The sequence below is a fragment of the Oncorhynchus mykiss genome, unplaced genomic scaffold (genome assembly GCF_013265735.2).
Source record: "Oncorhynchus mykiss isolate Arlee unplaced genomic scaffold, USDA_OmykA_1.1 un_scaffold_274, whole genome shotgun sequence".
NCBI lineage: Eukaryota > Metazoa > Chordata > Actinopteri > Salmoniformes > Salmonidae > Oncorhynchus > Oncorhynchus mykiss.
Window position 1 is genome coordinate 102572 of NW_023493728.1, and position 22353 is coordinate 124924.

General features: G+C 44.5%; 1 protein-coding gene across 1 annotated transcript in view; it reads right to left on the reverse strand.

Annotated features, from left to right (window-relative positions):
• Nucleotides 1–13425: 13425 nt before the first annotated feature.
• Nucleotides 13426–22353, reverse strand: part of LOC118936643 (regulator of G-protein signaling 11-like) — a 72879-nt gene continuing 63951 nt past the window's right edge. The window contains exon 17 of the mRNA XM_036973601.1: nucleotides 13426–14134. Within this exon, the coding sequence (XP_036829496.1) occupies nucleotides 13999–14134 (136 nt within the window). The 3' untranslated portion in view covers nucleotides 13426–13998. The remainder of the gene's footprint in view (nucleotides 14135–22353) is intronic.

The following is a 22353-nucleotide window of genomic DNA, read 5'->3' on the forward strand; positions in this document are numbered from 1 at the left end:
AATAGAACCTCTTCCTCATGTTAACACACAGTAACATGAATAGAGCCTCTTCTTCACGTTAACACACAGTAACATGAATATAACCTCATGTTAACACAGTAACATGAATAGAATCTCATGTTAACACACAGTAACATGAATAGAACCTCTTCCTCATGTTAACACACAGTAACATGAATAGAATCTCATGTTAACACACAGTAACATGAATAGAACCTCTTCCTCATGTTAACACACAGTAACATGAATAGAACCTCATGTCAACACACAGTAACATGAATAGAACCTCATGTTAACACACAATAACATGACTAGAATCTCATGTTAACACACAGTAACATGAATAGAACCTCTTCCTCACGTTAACACACAGTAACACGAATAGAATCTCATGTTAACACACAGTAACATGAATAGAACCTCTTCCTCATGTTAACCTACAGACAGTAACATGATTTAGGCCGAGAATACGATGTGTGCCCACAGACATGGCACCCTTTATTGATTCGCGAGGCCGACCAATCAGCCTGGTACAAGTGCTTATCAAACTTTTGGGGAAAAAAAATAAAGTTTGTTCAAATACAAAGTTATTTTACAGAAAACAAATTAACAACAGACTTCCAGCATGTTTATAGGGAAGGGCACTCAACATATTGACACAAATGACTGATGATTGGCTGGATGAAATTGATAGTAAGACGATTGTGGGATCTGTTCTGTTAGACTTCAGTGCAGCTTTTGATGTCATTGATCATAACCTGTTGCTGAGAAAACAGGTGATATCATCCTCTGCCTTATTATGGATGAAGAGTTATCTATCTAATACAACACAGTTATCTATCTAATACAACACAGAGTTACCTATCTAGTACAACACAATTTAGACAAATTGTAAACCCTGTTCATTATCCGTCATTTTAGACTTAAGCAGAATCATCCAGCGATCATCCAGAGGGCAGCGCTACCGACGTAAAGGCTCATCTAACATCTACAGAAAAGACAGAAATGCCAACGGGGGCGATGTTACGGTCTATTTTCAGAACCACGTTCCTGTTAAGCTTAGAGAGGATCTCATGTTAAATAGTGTTGAAGTAATATGGCTACAGGTTCATCTGCCTAACCTAAAGCACATTCTGGTGGGAAGCTGCTATAGACCAACAAGTGCTAACAGTCAGTATATGGACAATGTGTGAAATGCTTGATAACATACAGAGCCTCCGGAAAGTACAGCCTTATTCTGAAATTGATTAAATAAATTAAAACGCAGCAATCTATACACAATACCCCATAATGACATCACAATACCCCATAATGACATCACAATACTCCATAATGACATCACAATACCCCATAATAACCCCACAATACCCCATAATATGGTCTGATGAAACCATGATTGAACTATTTGGCCTGAGTGCCAAGTGTCACGTCTGGATGAAACCTGGCACCATCCCTACGGTGAAGCATGGTGGTGGAAGCATTATGCTGTGGGGATGTTTTTCAGCATCAGGGACTGGGAGACTAGTCATGATCGAGGCAAAGATGAACGGAGTAAAGTACAGAGAGATCCTTGATGAAAACCTGCTCCAGAGCGCTCAGGACCTCAGACTGGGGCGAAGGTTCACCTTCCGACAGGACAACGACCCTAAGCACACTGCCAAGACAACGCAGGAGTGGCTTCGGGACAAGTCTGAATGTCCTTGAGTGGCCCAGCCAGAGCCTGATCGAACATCTCTGGAGAAACTTAAAAATAGCTGTGCAGCGATGCTCCCCATCCAATCTGACAGAGCTTGAGAGGATCTGCAGAGAAGAACAGAGAAACTCCCCAAATGCAGGTGTGCCAAGCTTGTAGCCTCATACTGTTTCCATGATGGCGTAGCAATGCAGACATGGTTTGTTGTCCTCTCGTTTACTTTTTGTATTTTTCATATTTTTTTGTATATATTCCAATTTATTTTTCAATCACTTTTCCATTTTTAAATGAAATATACCTTCCGGTAAACTGCTTCACTCAATGTGACACAGATCCGCAATTTTTTTTTAGACCTTATAGCCAGAACCTCCATCAGAAGCTAGGCATCAGAAACTAACCAGCTAATTAGCTACTAGCTATTTAGTCATTGTTAGCCACTGCTAGCGGCCTTTACCTTCTGCAGAGGCACCAGTTGTTTTTTTAGCCTGGATAATACCAACCAGCCTCGGACTGTTTTTCTCCACTACAACACCGGATTCCTGCCGCAAATCCTGGACCATTACTCCTGATCATCACAGCTAGCTAGCTGCCACCGAGTGGCCCAGCCCCGAAGCTATCTCTGAGCCAGGCCCACCTCACCCGGCTACTCAGATCAAATAAAATCAAGTCAAAGTTTATTTGTCACATGCACTGAATACAACAGATCTTACATTGAAATGCTTACTTACATTTTTTGCACTATTGGTTAGAGCCTGTATTAGGTGAACAATAGGTAGGTAAAGAAATTAAACAATAGTAAGAAGACAGGCTGTCACGATTCTTCAAAGTCGAACCCAGAAGCAGACCAGGACAAGGAGAGTAGGAAAAAGGTGAATATTTATTTACAAGTGAATGGGTAGATATATCCAGGTGGTGTAGCGGGTAGCGGTGATGAGTTGATGGGAGTAAATAGGTGGATCCAATGGGGAAGCGGAATCTTCTGACGACCAGGCGGGAATGGGGTAAATGATCCGGGTGAGTAACTGAAGACAGAACAAACAGAGGTAAGTTCAAGGCAAGCAATACGTAACAAACAACAAAACAACTTCTATCCAACTTGAGGCTGATACTCTGGCACAACATACTGTTCATGGCTAACGATCCGGCAGGGAATGGATGTCAGGTCCGGGCTTATGAAGAGGAGAGATGATGATCAGGACCAGGTGTGCAGATAGCTGATGGGATACAGGTGCGGATAATCAGAAACCCCAACTGGCTACATTGCCCGGCAACCAGACAGGGTGCGTTCCAGGACGCCGGAAAAACTCTCCAGGACAGAACATAGGCAAAAAACAGACTCAGGAAACGGGATTCGTGACAGTACCCCCCCTCCGACGAACGCCACCGGGCGGACTACCCGGAGCGCCAGGGTGGAGGCGGTAAAAGTCACGAAGCAGGTCATCGTCAAGGATCTGACGCCGAGGAATCCAACTCCTCTCCTCAGGACCATATCCTTCCCAATCCACTAAATACTGGAACCCTCGACCCCGCCGTCTGGAGTCCATGATGCGGCGCACCGTGTAGACAGGACCACCTCCGATCATCCGAGGAGGAGGAGGACGAGGAGGAGGGGGCAACAGAGGACTGAGGTGAACCGGCTTGAGGCAGGAGACATGAAAGGTGGGGTGTACTCGAAGCGTTGCCGGCAATTTTAGTCGGACCACAGCAGGGTTAATGATTCTCTCCACCACGAACGGACCAATGAACTTTGGTGACAGTTTCCTCGATTCAGTCCGTAGAGGAAGATCCCGTGTAGCCAACCACACCTTATCTCCGATGGTATAAGCGGGAGCAGGAATACGGCGACGATTCGCCTGGATCTGATACCGGTCAGAAACTCTAAGGAGAACCTTCCTGGCCCGATGCCAGGTCCGGTGGCAACGACGAATGTGGGCCTGGACAGAAGGGACCGAAAGATCCCTCTCCTGAGAAGGAAACAAGGGAGGTTGGTATCCGTACAGGCATTGGAAGGGGGACATCCCAGTGGCAGATGAAGGAAGGGTATTATGGGCGTACTCGACCCAGGGTAATTGAGATGACCAAGAGGTGGGATCAGAGGAGACAAGACAACGCAGCGTGGACTCCATCTTCTGGTTGGCTCTCTCCGCCTGACCATTAGATTGGGGGTGAAATCCAGATGTGAGACTGACTGTAGCTCCAATGGCCAAACAGAAGGATTTCCAGACAGCAGAGGTAAACTGAGGACCACGGTCAGAAACAATGTCACAGGGCAACCCGTGGACCCTGAACACCTCCCTAACCAGTATCTTGGACGTCTCAGTGGCAGAAGGCAGCTTGGAGAGGGGAACAAAGTGGGCAAACTTGCTGAATCTATCCACAATGGTCAGAATAACCGTGTTACCAACAGAAGAGGGCAACCCCGTGACAAAATCCAGGGCCAGATGCGACCAAGGTCGCCGGGGAATAGGTAGGGGGTGAAGAAGCCCAGAGCTGGCCCGATTGGTACTCTTATTCTGCGCACAAACAGGACAAGCGGCAACAAACCTCCGGGTATCTTCTCCCATGGCAGGCCACCAAAATCGTCTGCGCAGTAGCGCCATAGTCCGAGCAACACCAGGGTGACAAGCTATCTTGCTGGCGTGGGACCACTGAAGGACAGCAGAACGAACCGACTCAGGCACGAACAACCGACCGGGTGGACCGTTACCGGGCCCGGGCTGTGTCCGAAGAGCCGCCATCACCTCCTCCTCCATCCTCCATGTAACGGCTCCCACGACAACGTTCTGGGGAAGAATCGTCTCAGTCTTGGCCTCACTCTCCTCCGTCTTGGAGAACATCCGGGACAGGGCATCCGCCTTCCCGTTCTTCGACCCAGGTCGGAACGTCAGGGAAAAATTGAAGCGTCCAAAAAACAAAGCCCACCGGGCCTGACGAGAGTTGAGACGTTTAGCCAATTGCACGTAAGCCAGATTCTTGTGGTCAGTCCAGACCACAAACGGTTGCTCCGCTCCCTCCAACCAGTGACGTCACTCCTCCAAGGCAAGCTTCACAGCGAGAAGCTCCCGGTTACCCACATCGTAGTTTCTTTCAGCTGGAGAAAGACGACAAGAGTAGAAGGCGCAGGGATGGAGTTTACCGTCAGTGGAGCTACGCTGGGACAGGATGGCGCCCACCCCCACATCAGACGCATCCACCTCCACAACGAACTGACGGGAAGTGTCAGGTTGAGAGAGAAATCGGCTCTTCAAATCTAGAAATGCTCGGTCTGCCTCAGGAGACCAACAGAATTTTCTGGTGCAAGACGTCAGTACAGTTAAAGGGGCGGTCACCCGGCTGTAATCACGGATAAACCTCCGATAAAAATTTGCAAACCCCAGGAATCTCTGGAGCTGCAATCTCGAACCGGGCTGGACCCAATCCCGAACCGCCCGAACCTTCTCTTGGTCCATCTTGAGCTCTCCCCTGGAGATGATGTAACCGAGGAAGGACGTCGTGTGGGCGTGAAAATCACACTTCTCAGCCTTCACGAACAGACGGTTCTCCAATAACCGCTGCAGGACCTGCTTGACATGCTGAACGTGGCTAGAAAGCTCCTTCGAGAAGATGAGGATATCATCCAGGTAAACAAACACAAAAATACCAATCATATCTCTCAGAACGTCATTCACCATACTTTGGAACACAGCAGGAGCGTTGGTCAGTCCAAACGGCATCACCTGGTACTCGAAATGTCCCATCGGAGTATTGAACCCAGTCAACCACTCGTCTCCCTCCTTGATCCGAACCAAATGATAAGCATTACGTAAATCAAGCTTCGTAAAAACCGTAGCACCCTGTAAAGAATCGAAAGCCGAGCTCATCAAGGGCAGGGGATACTTGTTCTTGACCGTAATATCATTCAAACCCCGATAATCAATACACGGTCGAAGAGAGCCATCCTTCTTGCTCACAAAAAAAAATCCTGCTCCCAGAGGTGATGACGAGGGCCGAATGAGACCTGCAGCTAGAGACTCCTTGATGTAGGTCTCCAAGGCCTCACGTTCAGGTCGAGAGATACTGTATAACCGTCCCTTGGGTAAGGATGCTCCAGGAAACAGATTAATCGCACAGTCATAAGGTCGGTGGGGAGGAAGGGACTGAGCCTTCTGTTTACTGAATACTTCACCCAACTCGTGATATGTTTCTGGAACCAGGGACAAATCAGGAGGAACAGAGTCACTGACCTGACTGGAAATGGCAGGAGAACAGGCAGTCCTAAGACAGTTAGCATGACAATCAATGCTCCAACTAGTTACCTTACCCGTCACCCAATCAAACGAGGGATTGTGTTCCTTCAGCCAGGGGTAACCAATAACCAGAGGAACATGGGGTGAGGACAGAATGAAGAAGGAGATAAACTCTGAATGATTCCCCGACAACAACATCTTAACCGGTTCAGTCCTCATAGTGATCCGTGCCAGACTACTGCCGTTCAGAGTGGTTGCTTCAATGGCTTCCGGCAATTGCGCCTTAGAAAGCCCCAGCTGTTCCACCAAGTCGGCATCAATAAAGCTGCCATCGGCACCTGAATCGATAAAAGCGTTAATCTCTAAGCTCTGATCCTTATTCATAAGGGTTGCAGGAAAACGGGGTCTGACAGGATTCTGGAGAGGTTGAATCTGGCTCGCTAAAATTCCTCCCAAAACTAGCGAGCCGGGCAGTTTAACGAGCGCTGTGGACAAGTGGAGATGTAATGTCCTGAGCTACCACAGTAGAAACAGCTGTTGGTCTCACGTCTACGTTGGCGCTCCTCCTTAGTTAGCCCGTGTCGCCCCACTTGCATTGGTTCAGGATCTGGTGGCAAGACCCCTCCACTAATCCCGTGTGGGGAATAACGATCAATACGTTCTGGTTTACTTCCTGAACCGAATGGTAACCGAGTTGCTGATTGATTGGATGGGCCCCACTGCTTCTCCCTCCTTCTCTCTCGGACTCTATTATCTACCCGAATAGATAAAGTGACCAAGCTGTCTAGATCACTAGGCTCTGGATAGGATATCAGCTCGTCCTTGAGTTGCTCCGACAACCCCTGGTAAAAAGCCGCTTGTAGTGACTCCTCATTCCAACCACTCTCTACAGACAATGTCCTGAACTCGATCATAAAGTCTGCCACACTGCGAGCTCCTTGGCGAAGAGTGAACAAACGTTTAGCTGCGTCCTTACCTCGGACTGGATGATCAAAAAGCCTTCTCAGCTCTCCCGTGAATTCCTGGTATGAAGACATGCAGGTCCCCTGTCGTTCCCAAACAGCTGAAGCCCATTCCAGAGCTCTTCCACGCAGCAGTTCAATAACAAAGGCTATCCTAGCCTTGTCAGTGGCGTAAGAATAGGGCTGCAGATCAAACACTAACCCACACTGCATAAGAAACGAACGGCATCTTCCCAAATCCCCTTCATATTTATCAGGCCTTGGGTTCACGGAAGGAAAACGCATCAGGCACGGCAGGTAAGATGGGTGAAATAGGTGGTGAATGAATCGCCAGCAAACTGAGCTGATCCTGGATCTGTGTCAAGCTAGCAGATAATTTCTGGATTGCAACCGCTATCTCCTGTAGCTTCGTCTTGTGTTGTCCCAATGTCCTCCCCTGCTGGGTAATGGCATGGCAAACGGAATCCAGGTCCGCTGGGTTCATTCTTGGCCGGATCGTTCTGTCACGATTCTTCAAAGTCGAACCCAGAAGCAGACCAGGACAAGGAGAGTAGGAAAAAGGTGAGTATTTATTTACAAGTGAATGGGTAGATATATCCAGGTGGTGTAGCGGGTAGCGGTGATGAGTTGATGGGAGTAAATAGGTGGATCCAATGGGGAAGCGGAATCTTCTGACGACCAGGCGGGAATGGGGTAAATGATCCGGGTGAGTAACTGAAGACAGAACAAACAGAGGTAAGTTCAAGGCAAGCAATACGTAACAAACAACAAAACAACTTCTATCCAACTTGAGGCTGATACTCTGGCACAACATACTGTTCATGGCTAACGATCCGGCAGGGAATGGATGTCAGGTCCGGGCTTATGAAGAGGAGAGATGATGATCAGGACCAGGTGTGCAGATAGCTGATGGGATACAGGTGCGGATAATCAGAAACCCCAACTGGCTACATTGCCCGGCAACCAGACAGGGTGCGTTCCAGGACGCCGGAAAAACTCTCCAGGACAGAACATAGGCAAAAAAAAAACAGACTCAGGAAACGGGATTCGTGACACAGGCTTTATACAGTAGCGAGGCAAAAGAAGTAGCGAGGCTACATACAGACACCAGTTAGTCAGGCTGATTGAGGTAGTATGTACATGTAGGTATGGTTAAAGTGACTATGCATATATGATGAACAGAGAGTAGCAGTAGCGTAAAAGAGGGGTTAACGGGTGGTGGGTGGGACACAATGCAGATAGCCCGGTTAGCCAATGTGCGGAAACACTGGTTGGTTGGCCCAATTGAGGTAGTATGTACATGAATGTATAGTTAAAGTGACTATGCATATATGATAAACAGAGAGTAGCAGCAGCATAAAAAGAGGTGTTGGGGGGGCACACAATGCAAATAGTCAGGGTAGCCATTTGATTACCTGTTCAGCCGATGCCTCCCGGACTCTACACCCAACACGGCTAGAATCCACTACTCCACCGGATCCTTGCCATAATCTCTGGACCTTTGCATCAGATCATCGCTGCTACCGAGTGGCTATAGTGGCTAACGCCCCTGTCCTGAAGCTAGTACCAGTTAGCTGCGAGCCAGGCGCATCTCCTGGTTAGCATACGGAATTACTACAACTACAATACCTCTTTCGCCAACTGGCCTGGTCCCTTTTGTCGACACGATGCCCCGCCGTACCACCACGACTGGTCCGCCAACGTAACTCCATCCGCCCTCAACCGGTCTTTGCCGGATGTCCGACGCTTCTACTTGCCTGCTAACTTTAAAACTGTGTCTCCTGTGTGCTAGCGTAGTAACGACTACCAAGCTGCTTCCCTGTTCCATATATTGTTGGACCCTATAACCACTTGGATACATAGCTGATGCCTGCTGGACTGTTCATTAATCACGGAACTTCACTTTGTTTACCTTGGTTCATCTGTCGGCCCTAGCCGCGTACTCAGGCCCTGTGTGTAGTTAATCGATCATCTCTGCCCATTCAACGCCATTTTACCTGTTGTTGTTGTCTTTAAGACTCGGTTAAAATGTCAATATGCCTTGTAAACTGTTGTTTGGGATAGTTATCATTGTTTTAGTTCACTTCGGAGCCCCAAGTCCGACTCAACATGCCTCATATACCTCTTTTGTCCCACCTCCCACACATGCGGTGACCTCACCCAGCATAACTAGCGTGTCCAAAGATGCAACCTCTCTTATCATCACTCAATGCCTAGGTTTACCTCCACTGTACCCGCAGCCCACCATACCCCTGTCTGCACATTATGCCCTGAATCTATTGTACCAGGCCCAGAAATCTGCTCCTTTTATTCTCTGTCCCCAACGCACTAGACGACCAGTTTTGATAGCCTTTAGCCGTACCCTCATCCTACTCCTCCTCTGTTCCTCAGGTGATGTGGAGGTTAACCAAGGCCCTGCATGTCCCCAGTCACTCTCATTTGTTGACTTCTGTAATTGAAAACGCCTTGGTTTCATGCATGTTAACATCAGAAGCCTCCTCCCTAAGTTTGTTTTACTCGCTGCTTTAGCACACTCCGCCATAGCTTGCAAAGTTCTGTCATACTTTCCAGGTCTATGCCCAAACAGTTCGAGCTTCTAATTTTAAAAATGAATCTCTCCAGAAATAAGTCTCTCACTGTTGCTACCTGTTATAGACCCCCCTCAGCTCCCAGCTGTGCTCTGGACACCATATGTGAATTGAGTGCCCCCATCTATCTTCAGAGTTATTTCTGTTAGGTGACCTAAACTGGGATATGCTTAACACCCTGGCAGTTCTACAATCTAAACTAGATGCCCTCAATCTCACTCAAATCATCAAGGAACCTACCAGTTACAACCCTAAATGCGTAGCCATGGACACCCTCTGAGAAATCATCCTGACCAACCTGTCTTCTAAATACACCTCTGCTGTCTTCAACAAGGATCTCAGCGATCACTGCCTCATTGCCTGAGTCCGTAATGGGTCCACAGTCAAACGACCACAAACGACCTCATCACAGTCAAACGCTCCCTTAAACACTTCAGCGAGCAGGCCTTTCTAATCGACCTGGCCCAGGTATCCTGGAAGGATATTGACCTCCTCCCGTCAGTCGAGGATGCCTGGTACTTCTTTAAAAGTAATTTCCTCACCATCTTAAATAAGCATGCCCCTTTCAAAAAATGTAGAACTAAGAACAGATATCCAGATATCACTCCAGACCTGACTTCCCTCGACCAGCACAAAAACATCCTGTGGCAGACTTCAATAGCATCGAATAGTCCCAGCGATATGCAACTGTTCAGGGAAGTCAGGAACCAATACACGCAGTCAGTCAGGAAAGCAAAGGCTAGCTTTTTCAAACAGAAATTTGCATCCTGTAGCACTAACTCCCAAAGGTTTTGGGACACTGTAAAGTCCATGGAGAATAAGAGCACCTCCTCCCAGCTGCCCACTGCACTGATTCTAGGTAACACGGTCAACATCGATCAATCCATAATAATCGAAAATTTCAACATACATTTCTTTACGGCTGGCCATGCTTTCCTCCTGGCTACCCCAATACCGGCAAACAGCTCTGCACCTCCCACAGCTACTTGCCCGAGCCTCCCCAGCTTCTCCTTCACCCAAATCCAGATAGCAGATGTTCTGAAAGAGCTGCAAAACCCGGACCCGTACAAATCAGCTGGGCTAGACAATCTGGACCCTCTTTCTAAAATGATCCGCCGCCATTGTTGCAACCCCAGTTACCAGTCTGTTCAACCTCTCTTTCGTATCGTCCGAGATCCCTAAGATTGGAAAGCTGCCGTGGTCATCCCCCACTTCAAGGGGGTGACACTCTAGGCCCAAACTATTTTAGACCTATATCCATCCTGCCCTGCCTTTCTAAAGTCTTCGAAAGCCAAGTTAATACACAGATCACTGGCCATTTCGAATCCCACCGTACCTTCTCCGCTGTGCAATCCGGTTTCCGAGCTAGTCACGGGTGCACCTCAGCCATGCTCAAGGTACTAAATGATATCATAACCCCCATCGATAAAGACAGTACTGTGCAGCCGTCTTCATCGACCTGCCCAAGACTTTCTACTCTGTCAATTACCGTATCCTTTTCGGCAGACTCAATAGCCTTGGTTTCTCAATTGACTGCCTCGCCTGGTTCACCAACTACTTCGCAGACACAGTTCAGTGTGTAAAATCAGAGGGCCTGTTGTCCGGACCTCTGGCAGTCTATGGGGGTACCACAGGGTTCAATTATTGGGCTGACTCTTTTCTCTGTATATATCAATGATGTTGCTCTTGCTGCAGGTGATTCCCTCATCCACCTCTACGCAGACGACACTGTTCTGTATACATCTGGAAATTCTTTGGACACTATGGTAACTAACTTCAAAACAAGCTTCAATGCCGTACAATACCCCTTGCGTGGCCTCCAACTGCTCTTACACGCTAATAAAACCAAATGCATGCTATTCAACCGTTCGCTGCCTGCACCTGCCCGCCCGACTAGCATCACTACTCTGGACGGTTCTGACCTAGAATATGTGGACAATTATAAGTACCTAGGTGTCTGGCAAGACTTTAAACTCTCCTTCCAGACTCATATTAAACATCTCCAATCCAAAATAAAATCAAGAATCGGCTTTCTATTTTGCAACAAAGCCTCCTTCACCCCTGCCGCCAATCTTACCCTAGTAAAACTGACTATCCTACTGTCGTGTCTTTGGCATCATTAAACTGAAGACTTATTAGTAGTTTATCAAATCAATTCTCTGTAATTATTATTACGTCATTAACTAATCAGGTAGATGTAACTAACAAGGAAGTCGGGGAACCAAGGAAAATATTCAGATTACTAAGTTATAATTTTCCTAATATAACTTTCAGATATTTTAATATCTAATCAATTAGCCTTCTCATTAATGAATTATTCTTTACCTCACGTTAGTTAATAATTAAAGTTGATCACAAATAGTTTCATCTTTACTCATTCATCCCATACAACAATAAGATGCAAGCCGCACAACCGAGACTGTTGTATAAACAGGGTTATGGTAATGTGGCTGTACTGTCTCTCATGAGTTTCACAAAATTGTACCAAATAGACCAGTTTGTAGCTGGCTACTTTACCAACCTTTTATACATTCTCCGGAACATGAATATTGTTCAGTTCTCAAGTTCTGTGAGGTGGAAGAAATTCCTTTGTTCTCTCTATGAAAACTTACTCTCTCTCTATACTCTCTGGCCATGAGGAAGAATCTTCTCCAAAAATGTATGACCTCTGACCACAGCAGCCTGAGTGTAGGAGAGAGAGAGGGTGATGGTGCAGAGGTAGGGGGATGGTGCAGAGGTAGGGGGATGGTGCTCGCTGTACCCAAAGAAGGCAACGTCATGACTACCGATCCTCGACTTCGGCAATGTCATCTACAAAATAGCTACCAATACTCTACTCATTAAACTGGATGCAGTCTATCACAGTGCCCTCCGTTATGTTACCAAAGCCCCTTATACAGTTATTATGATGAGGTATGACAGTTATTATGATGAGGTATGACAGTTATTATGATGAGGTATGGCAGTTATTATGATGAGGTATGGCAGTTATTATGATGAGATATGACAGTTATTATGATGAGGTATGACAGTTATTATGATGAGGTATGACAGTTATTATGATGAGGTATGACAGTTATTATGATGAGGTATGGCAGTTATTATGATGAGGTATGGCAGTTATTATGACGAGGCATGACAGTTATTATGATGAGGTATGGAAGTTATTATAATGAGGTATGACAGTTATTGTGATGAGGTATGACAGTTATTATGATAAGGTATGACAGTTATTTTGATGAGGTATGACAGTTATTATGATGAGGTATGCCAGTTATTATGATGAGGTATGGCAGTTATTATGATGAGGTATGACAGTTATTATGAGGTATGCCAGTTATTATGATGAGGTATGACAGTTATTATGATGAGGCATGACAGTTATTATGATGAGGTATGGCAGTTATTATGATGAGGTATGACAGTTATTGTGATGAGGTATGACAGTTATTATGATGAGGTATGACAGTTATTTTGATGAGGTATGACAGTTATTATGATGGGGTATGACAGTTATTTTGATGAGGTATGTCAGTTATTATGATGAGGTATGCCAGTTATTATGATGAGGTATGCCAGTTATTATGATAGATATGACAGTTGACTGATCACCTGTAACTGTTATTGGTGTTCATCAGTCATGTTGTTCTAAATTAAGGGGTAGTCTAAAGGCTGGTTTACACTCTGTCTGTGGACATATCGACAGTTGTCATCTGACTTCAAACTTCGTTTTCATTATGAAAAAGTATAAGCACAAAACGACAGCCTTTGCATGACATCTGCATCCCGGTGCTCCAAATAGTAGACTTTCTCTAGCACCAATAAACCCGTTTAAAAATGAATTCAGTTAAATGTGAACCTAGCAAGCCAGGCAACTAAAAGCTATTTTCAAAACAATGTTTTGGTTAGTTGCTAGCTAGTTAGCCAGTTCAAATAATGACCAGAGTATAGCTGACAACGTCTTACTACTTTTTATTCATTATTACAGAAACACAAACCCACAACATCGTTATTTAAAAGATAATTGTGAGCCGACAGAAAATAGCTGACTGCCACAGAGTGACGGAATAAAACTAGGTCATTCTATTTGAGAATTATAGAACTACAGCATCATCGTGTCACAGTCCGGTAACCACGACAACGGACGTTGCGACAGTCGCAGAGACGGGAACTTTTTTCATGTCTCTGCAACAAGGAAACTAACAGTCGCAACGACAGTCTACAGACATTCCACAGGAGTATAAATTAAAAGTTGTTTTGACCAGCGACTCTTGTCACATTATAATTGTCCATAGACATGTTATTAGACCAAGTATAAACTGGCCTTAAATCTACATTAAATTAATAGTGTAAATCTTTCAGATTGTCTTTGTAAACTATACCTATAGTTCTATATTCATAAATATAACTACTAGACCATATTATAACTTCTAGAAGTAGATGCAGGGTCTTGAATGGTTGCTATAGTGATACAATGGTGACCAGATCTGGGTGTCATGAACATGGTGGTTGTGGTATTCCCATGGCGATCAGATCTGAGAGTTGGTTGTGGAGCTTGTTCCTGTTGGTCCCGCCCCTTTAGCCTTTCCATCATCTTCTGTCGCTTGGGTAACCATGGCAGGAGAGGGGCTAGAGTGACGCTGTCGCCTCATGAAGGGAAATACACTGAAAGGAGGAAGGGAGAGAGGATGGAGAGAGGGAGGGAGAGAAAGGAAGGAAGGAGAGAGGAAATGATATAGGGAAGGAGATGGGAGAGGCAGGGAGAAAGGGAAAGAAGCAGAGAGGAAGGAGGGAGAGGGAGAGAGGATGGAGAGAAAGGAAGGCAGGGAGAGAAGAAAGGAGATAGGGAGAAGCAGGGAGAGGGAGAGAGAGCGTAAAGAGAGCGGGAAGTACGAGCAAGAGCATCGTTGGATATAGTAAATACAGTATATACAGTATATCACAAAAGTGAGTACACCCCTCACATTTTTGTAAATATTTGAGTATATATTTTCATGTGACAACACTGAAGAAATGACACTTTGCTACAATGTAAAGTAGTGAGTGTACAGCTTGTATAACAGTATAAATTTGCTGTCCCCTCAAAATAACTCAACACACAGCCATTAATGTCTAAACCGCTGGCATCAAAAGTGAGTACACCCCTAAGTGAAAATGTTCAAATTGGGCCCAATTAGCCATTTTCCCTCCCCGGTGTCATGTGACTCCCTCATACTGACTGGTCACTGGAAGTCTGAAAAAAATGATTGTTGCTCTACATAAAGATGGCCTGGACTATAAGAAGATTGCAAAGACCCTGAAACTGAGCTGCAGCACGGTGGCCAAGACCATACTGCGGTTTAACTGGACAGGTTCCACTCAGAACAGGCCTTGCCATGGTCGACCAAAGAAGTTGAGTGCATGTGCTCAGCGTCATATCCAGAGGTTGTCTTTGGGAAATAGACGTATGAGTGCTGCCAGCATTGCTGCAGAGGCTGAAGGGGTGGGGGGTCAGCCTGTCAGTGCTCAGACCATACGCCGTACACTGCATCAAATTGGTCTGCATGGCTGTCGTCTCAGAAGGAAGCCTCTTCTAAAGATGATGCACAAGAAAGCCCGCAAACAGTTTTCAGAAGACAAGCAGACTAAGGACATGTCCTAACCATGTCCTGTGGTCTGATGAGACCAAGATAAACTTATTTGGTTCAGATGGTGTCAAGCGTGTGTGGTGGCAACCAGGTGAGGAGTACAAAGCCAAGTGTGTCTTGCCTACAGTCAAGCATGGTGGTGGGAGTGTCATGGTATGGGGCTGCATGCGTGCTGCCGGCACTGGGGAGCTACAGTTCATTGAGGGAACCATGAATGCCAACATGTACTGTGACATACTGAAGCAGAGCATGATCCCCTCCCTTCGGAGACTGGGCCGCAGGGCAGTATTCCAACATGATAACGACCCCAAACACACCTCCAAGACGACTACTGCCTTGCTAAAGAAGCTGAGGGTAAAGGTGATGGACTGGCCAAGCATGTCTCCTAAACCCTATTGAGCATCTGTGGGGCATCCTCAAACGGAAGGTGGAGGAGTGCAAGGTCTCTAACATCCACCAGCTCCGTGATGTCGTCATGGAGGAGTGGAAGAGGACTCCAGTGGCAACCTGTGAAGCTCTGGTGAACTCCATGCCCAAGAGGGTTAAGGCAGTGCTGGAAAATTATGGTGGCCACACAAAATATTAACACTTTGGGCCCAATTTGGACATTTTCACTTAGGGGTGTACTCACTTTTGTTGCCAGCGGTTTAGACATTAATGGCTGTGTGTTGAGTTATTTTGAGGGGACAGCAAATGTACACTGTTATACAAGCTGTACACTCAATACTTTACATTATAGCAAAGTGTCATTTATTCAGTGTTGTCACATGAAAAGATATACTCAAATGTTTACAAAAATGTGAGGGGAGTACTCACTTTTGTGATATACTGTAAATGAATATAGTGAGTATATTGTAGTATATAAGGGGTATATACAGTAGTGAGTATATATTGTTAACATAATGAGAATATTATAGTATATGAGGAGTATATATTCTAAATATAGTGAGTATGTTGTATAAAAATAGTATATATTTTTAATATAGTGAGTATGTTGTTGTGTATAAGGAGTATATATTGAAGAGTATATATATTGTTAATATAGTGAGTATATTGTAGTATTTAAGGAGTATATATTGAGGAGTATATATTGTTAATATGGTGAGTATATTGTAGTATTTAAGGAGTATATATTGAGGAGTATATATTGTTAATATAGTGAGTATATTGTAGTATTTAAGGAGTATATATTGAGGAGTATATATTGTTAATATGGTGAGTATATTGTAGTATTTAAGGAGTATATATTGAGGAGTATATATTGTTAATATGGTGAGTATATTGTAGTATTTAAGGAGTATATATTGAGGAGTATATATTGTTAATATAGTGAGTATATTGTAGTATTTAAGGAGTATATATTGAGGAGTATATATTGTTAATATAGTGAGTATATTGTAGTATTTAAGGAGTATATATTGATGAGTATATATTGTTAATATAGTGAGTATATTGTAGTATTTAAGGAGTATACATTGAGGAGTATATATTGTTAATATATTGAGTATATTGTAGTATTTAAGGAGTATATATTGAAGAGTATATATTGTTAATATAGTGAGTACATTATAGTATTTAAGGAGTATATATTGAGGAGTATATATTGTTAATATAGTGAGTATATTGTAGTATTTAAGGAGTATATATTGAGGAGTATATATTGTAATGTAGTATATTTTGAGGAGTATATAGTGAGGGGCTGAAATAATTGAGACCCTTGATAAAGATGAGCAAAAATTATTGTATAAAATAATTCAAGGTTGTCAATCACTTCGGACCCCACAGTATCCGGCCAACTTGACACAACTGTGGGAAGCATTGGAGTCAACATGGACCAGCATCCCTGTGGAATACTTTAGATACCTTATAGAGTCCATTTCTTGATGAATTGAGACGTTTCTGAGGGCAAAAGGGAGTACAACTCAAAATATATCATGTTTTGTCCACTCAGTGTATGTTGAGTATGTATTGTAGAATATATTGAGGACAGTCGAGGCTCCTCAGAGGAGGAAGTGAATTTCATAAAAATAAAAATAGTGAAACATAAAAAAAAGTTATCCTTTTTAGATAAAACTTTACTAAATATATTCACGTCACCAAATAATTTATTTAAACACACTGTTTTGCTATGAAGGTCGACAGTAGCCTCAACAGCACTCTGTAGGGTAGCACCATGGTGTAGCCGGAGGACATTTAGTGCCCATCCTCCTCTGGGGGACTTCAATACAAAACCTAGGAGGCTCATGGTTCTCACCCCCTTCCATAGACTTACACAGTAATGATGACAACTTCCGGAGGACGTCCTCCAACCTATCAAAGCTCTTGCAGAAAGAACTGACATGTTGTCCACCCAATCAAAGGATCAGAGAATGAATCTAGTATACGCTACAGCTAGCTAGCACTGCAGTGCATAAAATGTGGACAGTTTTGGACAAATATGTTTCTGTCACTTTCATTTACTTAACTATAAAATGTAACTATAAAATGTAGCTAGCTAGTTTATCCTACTCAAACACCCGGCTCAAACAGAGAGGGATGCTATGTTAGCTAGCTGGCTATGGCTATCAAACAGAGAGGGATGCTATGTTAGCTAGATGGCTATGGCTATCCAACAGAGAGGGATGCTATGTTACCTAGCTGGCTATGGCTATCCAACAGAGAGGGATGCTATGTTAGCTAGCTGGCTATGGCTATCTAACAGAGAGAGATGCTATGTTAGCTAGCTGGCTATGGCTATCAAACAGAGAGGGATGCTATGTTAGCTAGCTGGCTATGGCTATCCAACAGAGAGGGATGCTATGTTACCTAGCTGGCTATGGCTATCCAACAGAGAGGGATGCTATGTTAGCTAGCTGTCTATGGCTATCCAACAGAGAGAGATGCTATGTTAGCTAGCTGGCTATGGCTATCCAACACTGGAACTCTTCCAAGTCAAGGTAAGCTTTGTATTAATTTATAGCCACCAGAGCTTGCCGGTGGCACTGCTAAACTGCTTGCTAACTATGCACTGTACTGTTTGATTGTAGCAGGTTCACTAAAGCGTTAGTTCTTGTAGCTGTGTTTTTGACTTGACGTTAGCTAATATGGTGACAACAACACAGGCTGTGTGCAGCGGTTAGCGGTTATGATATAAGGGTTTGGCTCGGAAAGGTTTTTCACCTGGTCACAGACAGCTGATCTGTTGTCCACTGAAGTCCACAAGCCAAGTGAAAAGGTGAGAGGAGGAGAACACGTAGACGCAAGAAGGAATTATACAACGATCTGGCTGCTACAAAAGTGAACTGCTTTTGTGTGTGATCAGGGGTGTATTCATTCAAATTTTCTTAAACGGAAGTAAACGGAACGAAACAAGGATAAACATACCTGAATAGAAAAACTTGTTTACAACTGTTGGACTAATGATTACACCCTAGATCAGCTGGATGCAGGCAAGATTGTGCAAGACGGTACTGAATGTGTCAATGTCTGTCACCTTGATTACTCAAATTTCTCTTGACCAGTACACCTACGCTGTAAACTTTCATTCATAGGCTAGGTTGTAGCAAACTCATGATCCAGCATGACTTTTGCAGAGTTCAAAACAAACAAGCTCCGACTGGGAAAATACGTTTTGAACGGTCATCCAGCTCGGAATTCCAAGTGAGCGCCGCGCCACCTTCCTGTTTAAGTGAGCACAGCACAACGAGGTGAGTCCAAACATGTCTTGTATGCTGCTACATAAATTATGTAATATGCCAGGGAGATATTTATACTGTAGCTGAGAAAGTAATACTAAGTGTATGTTGTGTAGCAAGCTGTTAGTAGCCCATGTACCTCACCCTAATAATTTGGTCCCTTTCGCCCTCATAACTTAGCCTACTGTTCTGACTTGATGGTGCGCATGCAGCCTATAGCCTGTTTTAGAGAAATGTAATCATCATTGTAAGAGCTTTCCTTGTCTGCTTATATACCCCCTCTATTTATCATATGGTTCTGACTTGGTGTACAGGGAGAATACTGTAAGAACAGCCAATGTTCTGATTCTGTCGCTGTACATTTCAAAAGTGCTGAACAAATCGTTATATTGACTAGTCCATCGCTAGGATGCTCATTAATGTCTTAAGCAAAATGATGGATTGCCACTCGTCATCCCCTTATGCCATAGTTTGTGCATCTCCATTGTCAGTAGAAACCACATTTGTTTAAGCAAGTAAGCCATATCAGCTAAGTTTTATTTAAAGGCATTACATTATGCTTAATGAACTGTTTTGCTGCCAGACAAGGTTCTGCTGATAGCCAGGTGTAGTGGTGGTAAGGATTCACTCCACAGTGCTGAAAAGAAAGCTCTGCTGTTGGGGCAGCTTTATGTCGGCCCTACCAGCTTTATGTCGGACCTACCAGCTTCATGTAGGCCCTGACAGCTTTATGTAGGCCCTAATAGCTTTATGTAGGCCTTAACAGCTTTATGTCGGCCCTAACAGCTTTATGTAGGCTCTAACAGCTTCATGTAGGCCCTACCAGCTTTACGTAGGCCCTGACAGCTTTACGTAGGCCCTAGCAGCTTTATGTAGGCCCTGACAGCTTTATGTAGGCCCTAGCAGCTTTATGTAGACCCTAACAGCTTTATGTAGGCCCTGACAGCTTTATGTAGGCCCTGACAGCTTTATGTAGGCTCTAACAGCTTTATGTAGGACCTGACAGCTTTATGTAGTCCCTATCAGCTTTATGTAGGCTCTAACAGCTTTATGTAGTCCCTAACAGATTTATGTAGGCCCTGACAGCTTTATGTAGGACCCCTGACAGCTTTATGTAGGACCTAACAGCTTTATGTAGGCCCTGACAGCTTTATGTAGGCCCTGACAGCTTTATGTAGGCCCTGACAGCTTTATATAGGCCCTGACAGGTTTATGTAGGCCCTAACACCTTTGTGTAAGCCCTGACAGCTTTATGTAGGCCCTAACAGCCTTATGTAGGCCCTGACAGCTTTATGTAGGCCCTGACAGCTTTATGTAGGACCTGACAGCTTTATGTAGGCCCTGACAGCTTTATGTAGGCCCTAACAGCCTTATGTAGGCCCTAGCAGCTTTATGTAGACCCTAACAGCTTTATGTAGGCCCTGACAGCTTTATGTAGGCCCTGACAGCTTTATGTAGGCTCTAACAGCTTTATGTAGTCCCTAACATCTTTATGTAGGCCCTAACAGCTTTATGTAGGCCCTGACAGCTTTATGTAGGCCCTGACAGCTTTATGTAGGCCCTGACAGCTTTATGTAGGCCCTGACAGCTTTATGTAGGCCCTGACAGCTTTATGTAGGCCCTAACAGCTTTATGTAGGCCCTGACAGCTTTATGTAGGCCCTGGCAGCTTTATGTAGGCCCTAACAGCTTTATGTAGGCCCTGACAGCTTTATGTAGGCCCTGACAGCTTTATATAGGCCCTGACAGGTTTATGTAGTCCCTAACATCTTTATGTAGGCCCTGACAGCTTTATGTAGGCCCTGACAGCTTTATGTAGACCCTGACAGCTTTATGTAGGCCCTAAAAAGCTTTATGTAGGCCCTGACAGCTTTATGTAGGCCCTGACAGCTTTATATAGGCCCTGACAGGTTTATGTAGTCCCTAACATCTTTATGTAGGCCCTGACAGCTTTATGTAGGCCCTGACAGCTTTATGTAGTCCCTGACAGCTTTATGTAGGCCCTAACAGCTTTATGTAGTCCCTATCAGCTTTATGTAGGCCCTAAAAAGCTTTATGTAGGCCCTGACAGCTTTATGTAGGACCCCTGGCAGCTTTATGTAGGCCCTAACAGCTTTATGTAGGCCCTGACAGCTTTATGTAGGCCCTGACAGCTTTATGTAGGCCCTGACAGCTTTATATAGGCCCTGACAGGTTTATGTAGGCCCTAACAGCTTTGTGTAAGCCCTGACAGCTTTATGTAGGCCCTAACAGCCTTATGTAGGCCCTGACAGCTTTATGTAGGCCCTGACAGCTTTATGTAGGACCTGACAGCTTTATGTAGGCCCTGACAGCTTTATGTAGGCCCTAACAGCCTTATGTAGGCCCTGACAGCTTTATGTAGGCCCTGACAGCTTTATGTAGGACCTGACAGCTTTATGTAGGCCCTGACAGCTTTATGTAGGCCCTAACAGCCTTATGTAGGCCCTAACAGCTTTATGTAGGCCCTGACAGCTTTATGTAGGCCCTGACAGCTTTATGTAGGCCCTAATAGCCTTATGTATGCCCTAACAGCTTTATGTAGGCCCTGACAGCTTTATGTAGGCCCTATCAGCTTTATGTAGGCCCTGACAGCTTTATGTAGGCCCTGACAGCTTTATGTAGGCCCTGACAGCTTTATGTAGGCCCTAACAGCTTTATGTAGGCCCTGACAGCTTTATGTAGGCCCTGACAGCTTTATGTAGGCCCTGACAGCTTTATGTAGGCCCTGACAGCTGTATGTAGGCCCTGACAGCCTTATGTAGGCCCTGACAGCTTTATGTAGTCCCTGACAGCTTTATGTAGGCCCTACCAGCTTTATGTAGGCCCTGACAGCTTTATGTAGGCCCTGACAGCTTTATGTAGGCCCTGACAGCTTTATGTAGGCCCTGACAGCTGTATGTAGGCCCTGACAGCCTTATGTAGGCCCTGACAGCTTTATGTAGTCCCTGACAGCTTTATGTAGGCCCTACCAGCTTTATGTAGGCCCTGACAGCTTTATGTAGGCCCTGACAGCTTTATGTAGGCCCTAGCAGCTTTATGTAGGCTCTTACAGCTTTATGTAGGCCCTGACAACTTTATGTAGGCCCTAGCAGCTTTATGTAGGCTCTTACAGCTTTATGTAGGCCCTGAACAGGTGATTCCTGCTTTCACCTGGATTCACCTGGTCATTCTGTTTCAGCTTTCACCTGGATTCACCTGCTCAGTCTGTGTCAGGGAAAACACAGGTGTTCCTAATGTTTTGAACACACACTGTATATTGTAATTCTATATATATATATATATTTACGAGTGTATATATTGTAATGCAGCATATCTTGAGGAGTATATATTGTATTGTAGTATATTGCAGAGTTTATATTGAGGAGTATATATTTGAAGAGTATATACTTAATATTTATTGAGTATATTTTGAGTTGTATATATTGTAATTGAGTATATATTGAATATATATTCAGGAGTATATATTTGATGAGTATATATTGTGATTGAGTGTATATTAACTATATATCTGTCACGTTCTGACCTTTATTTCCTTTGTTTTGTCATTATTTAGTATGGTCAGG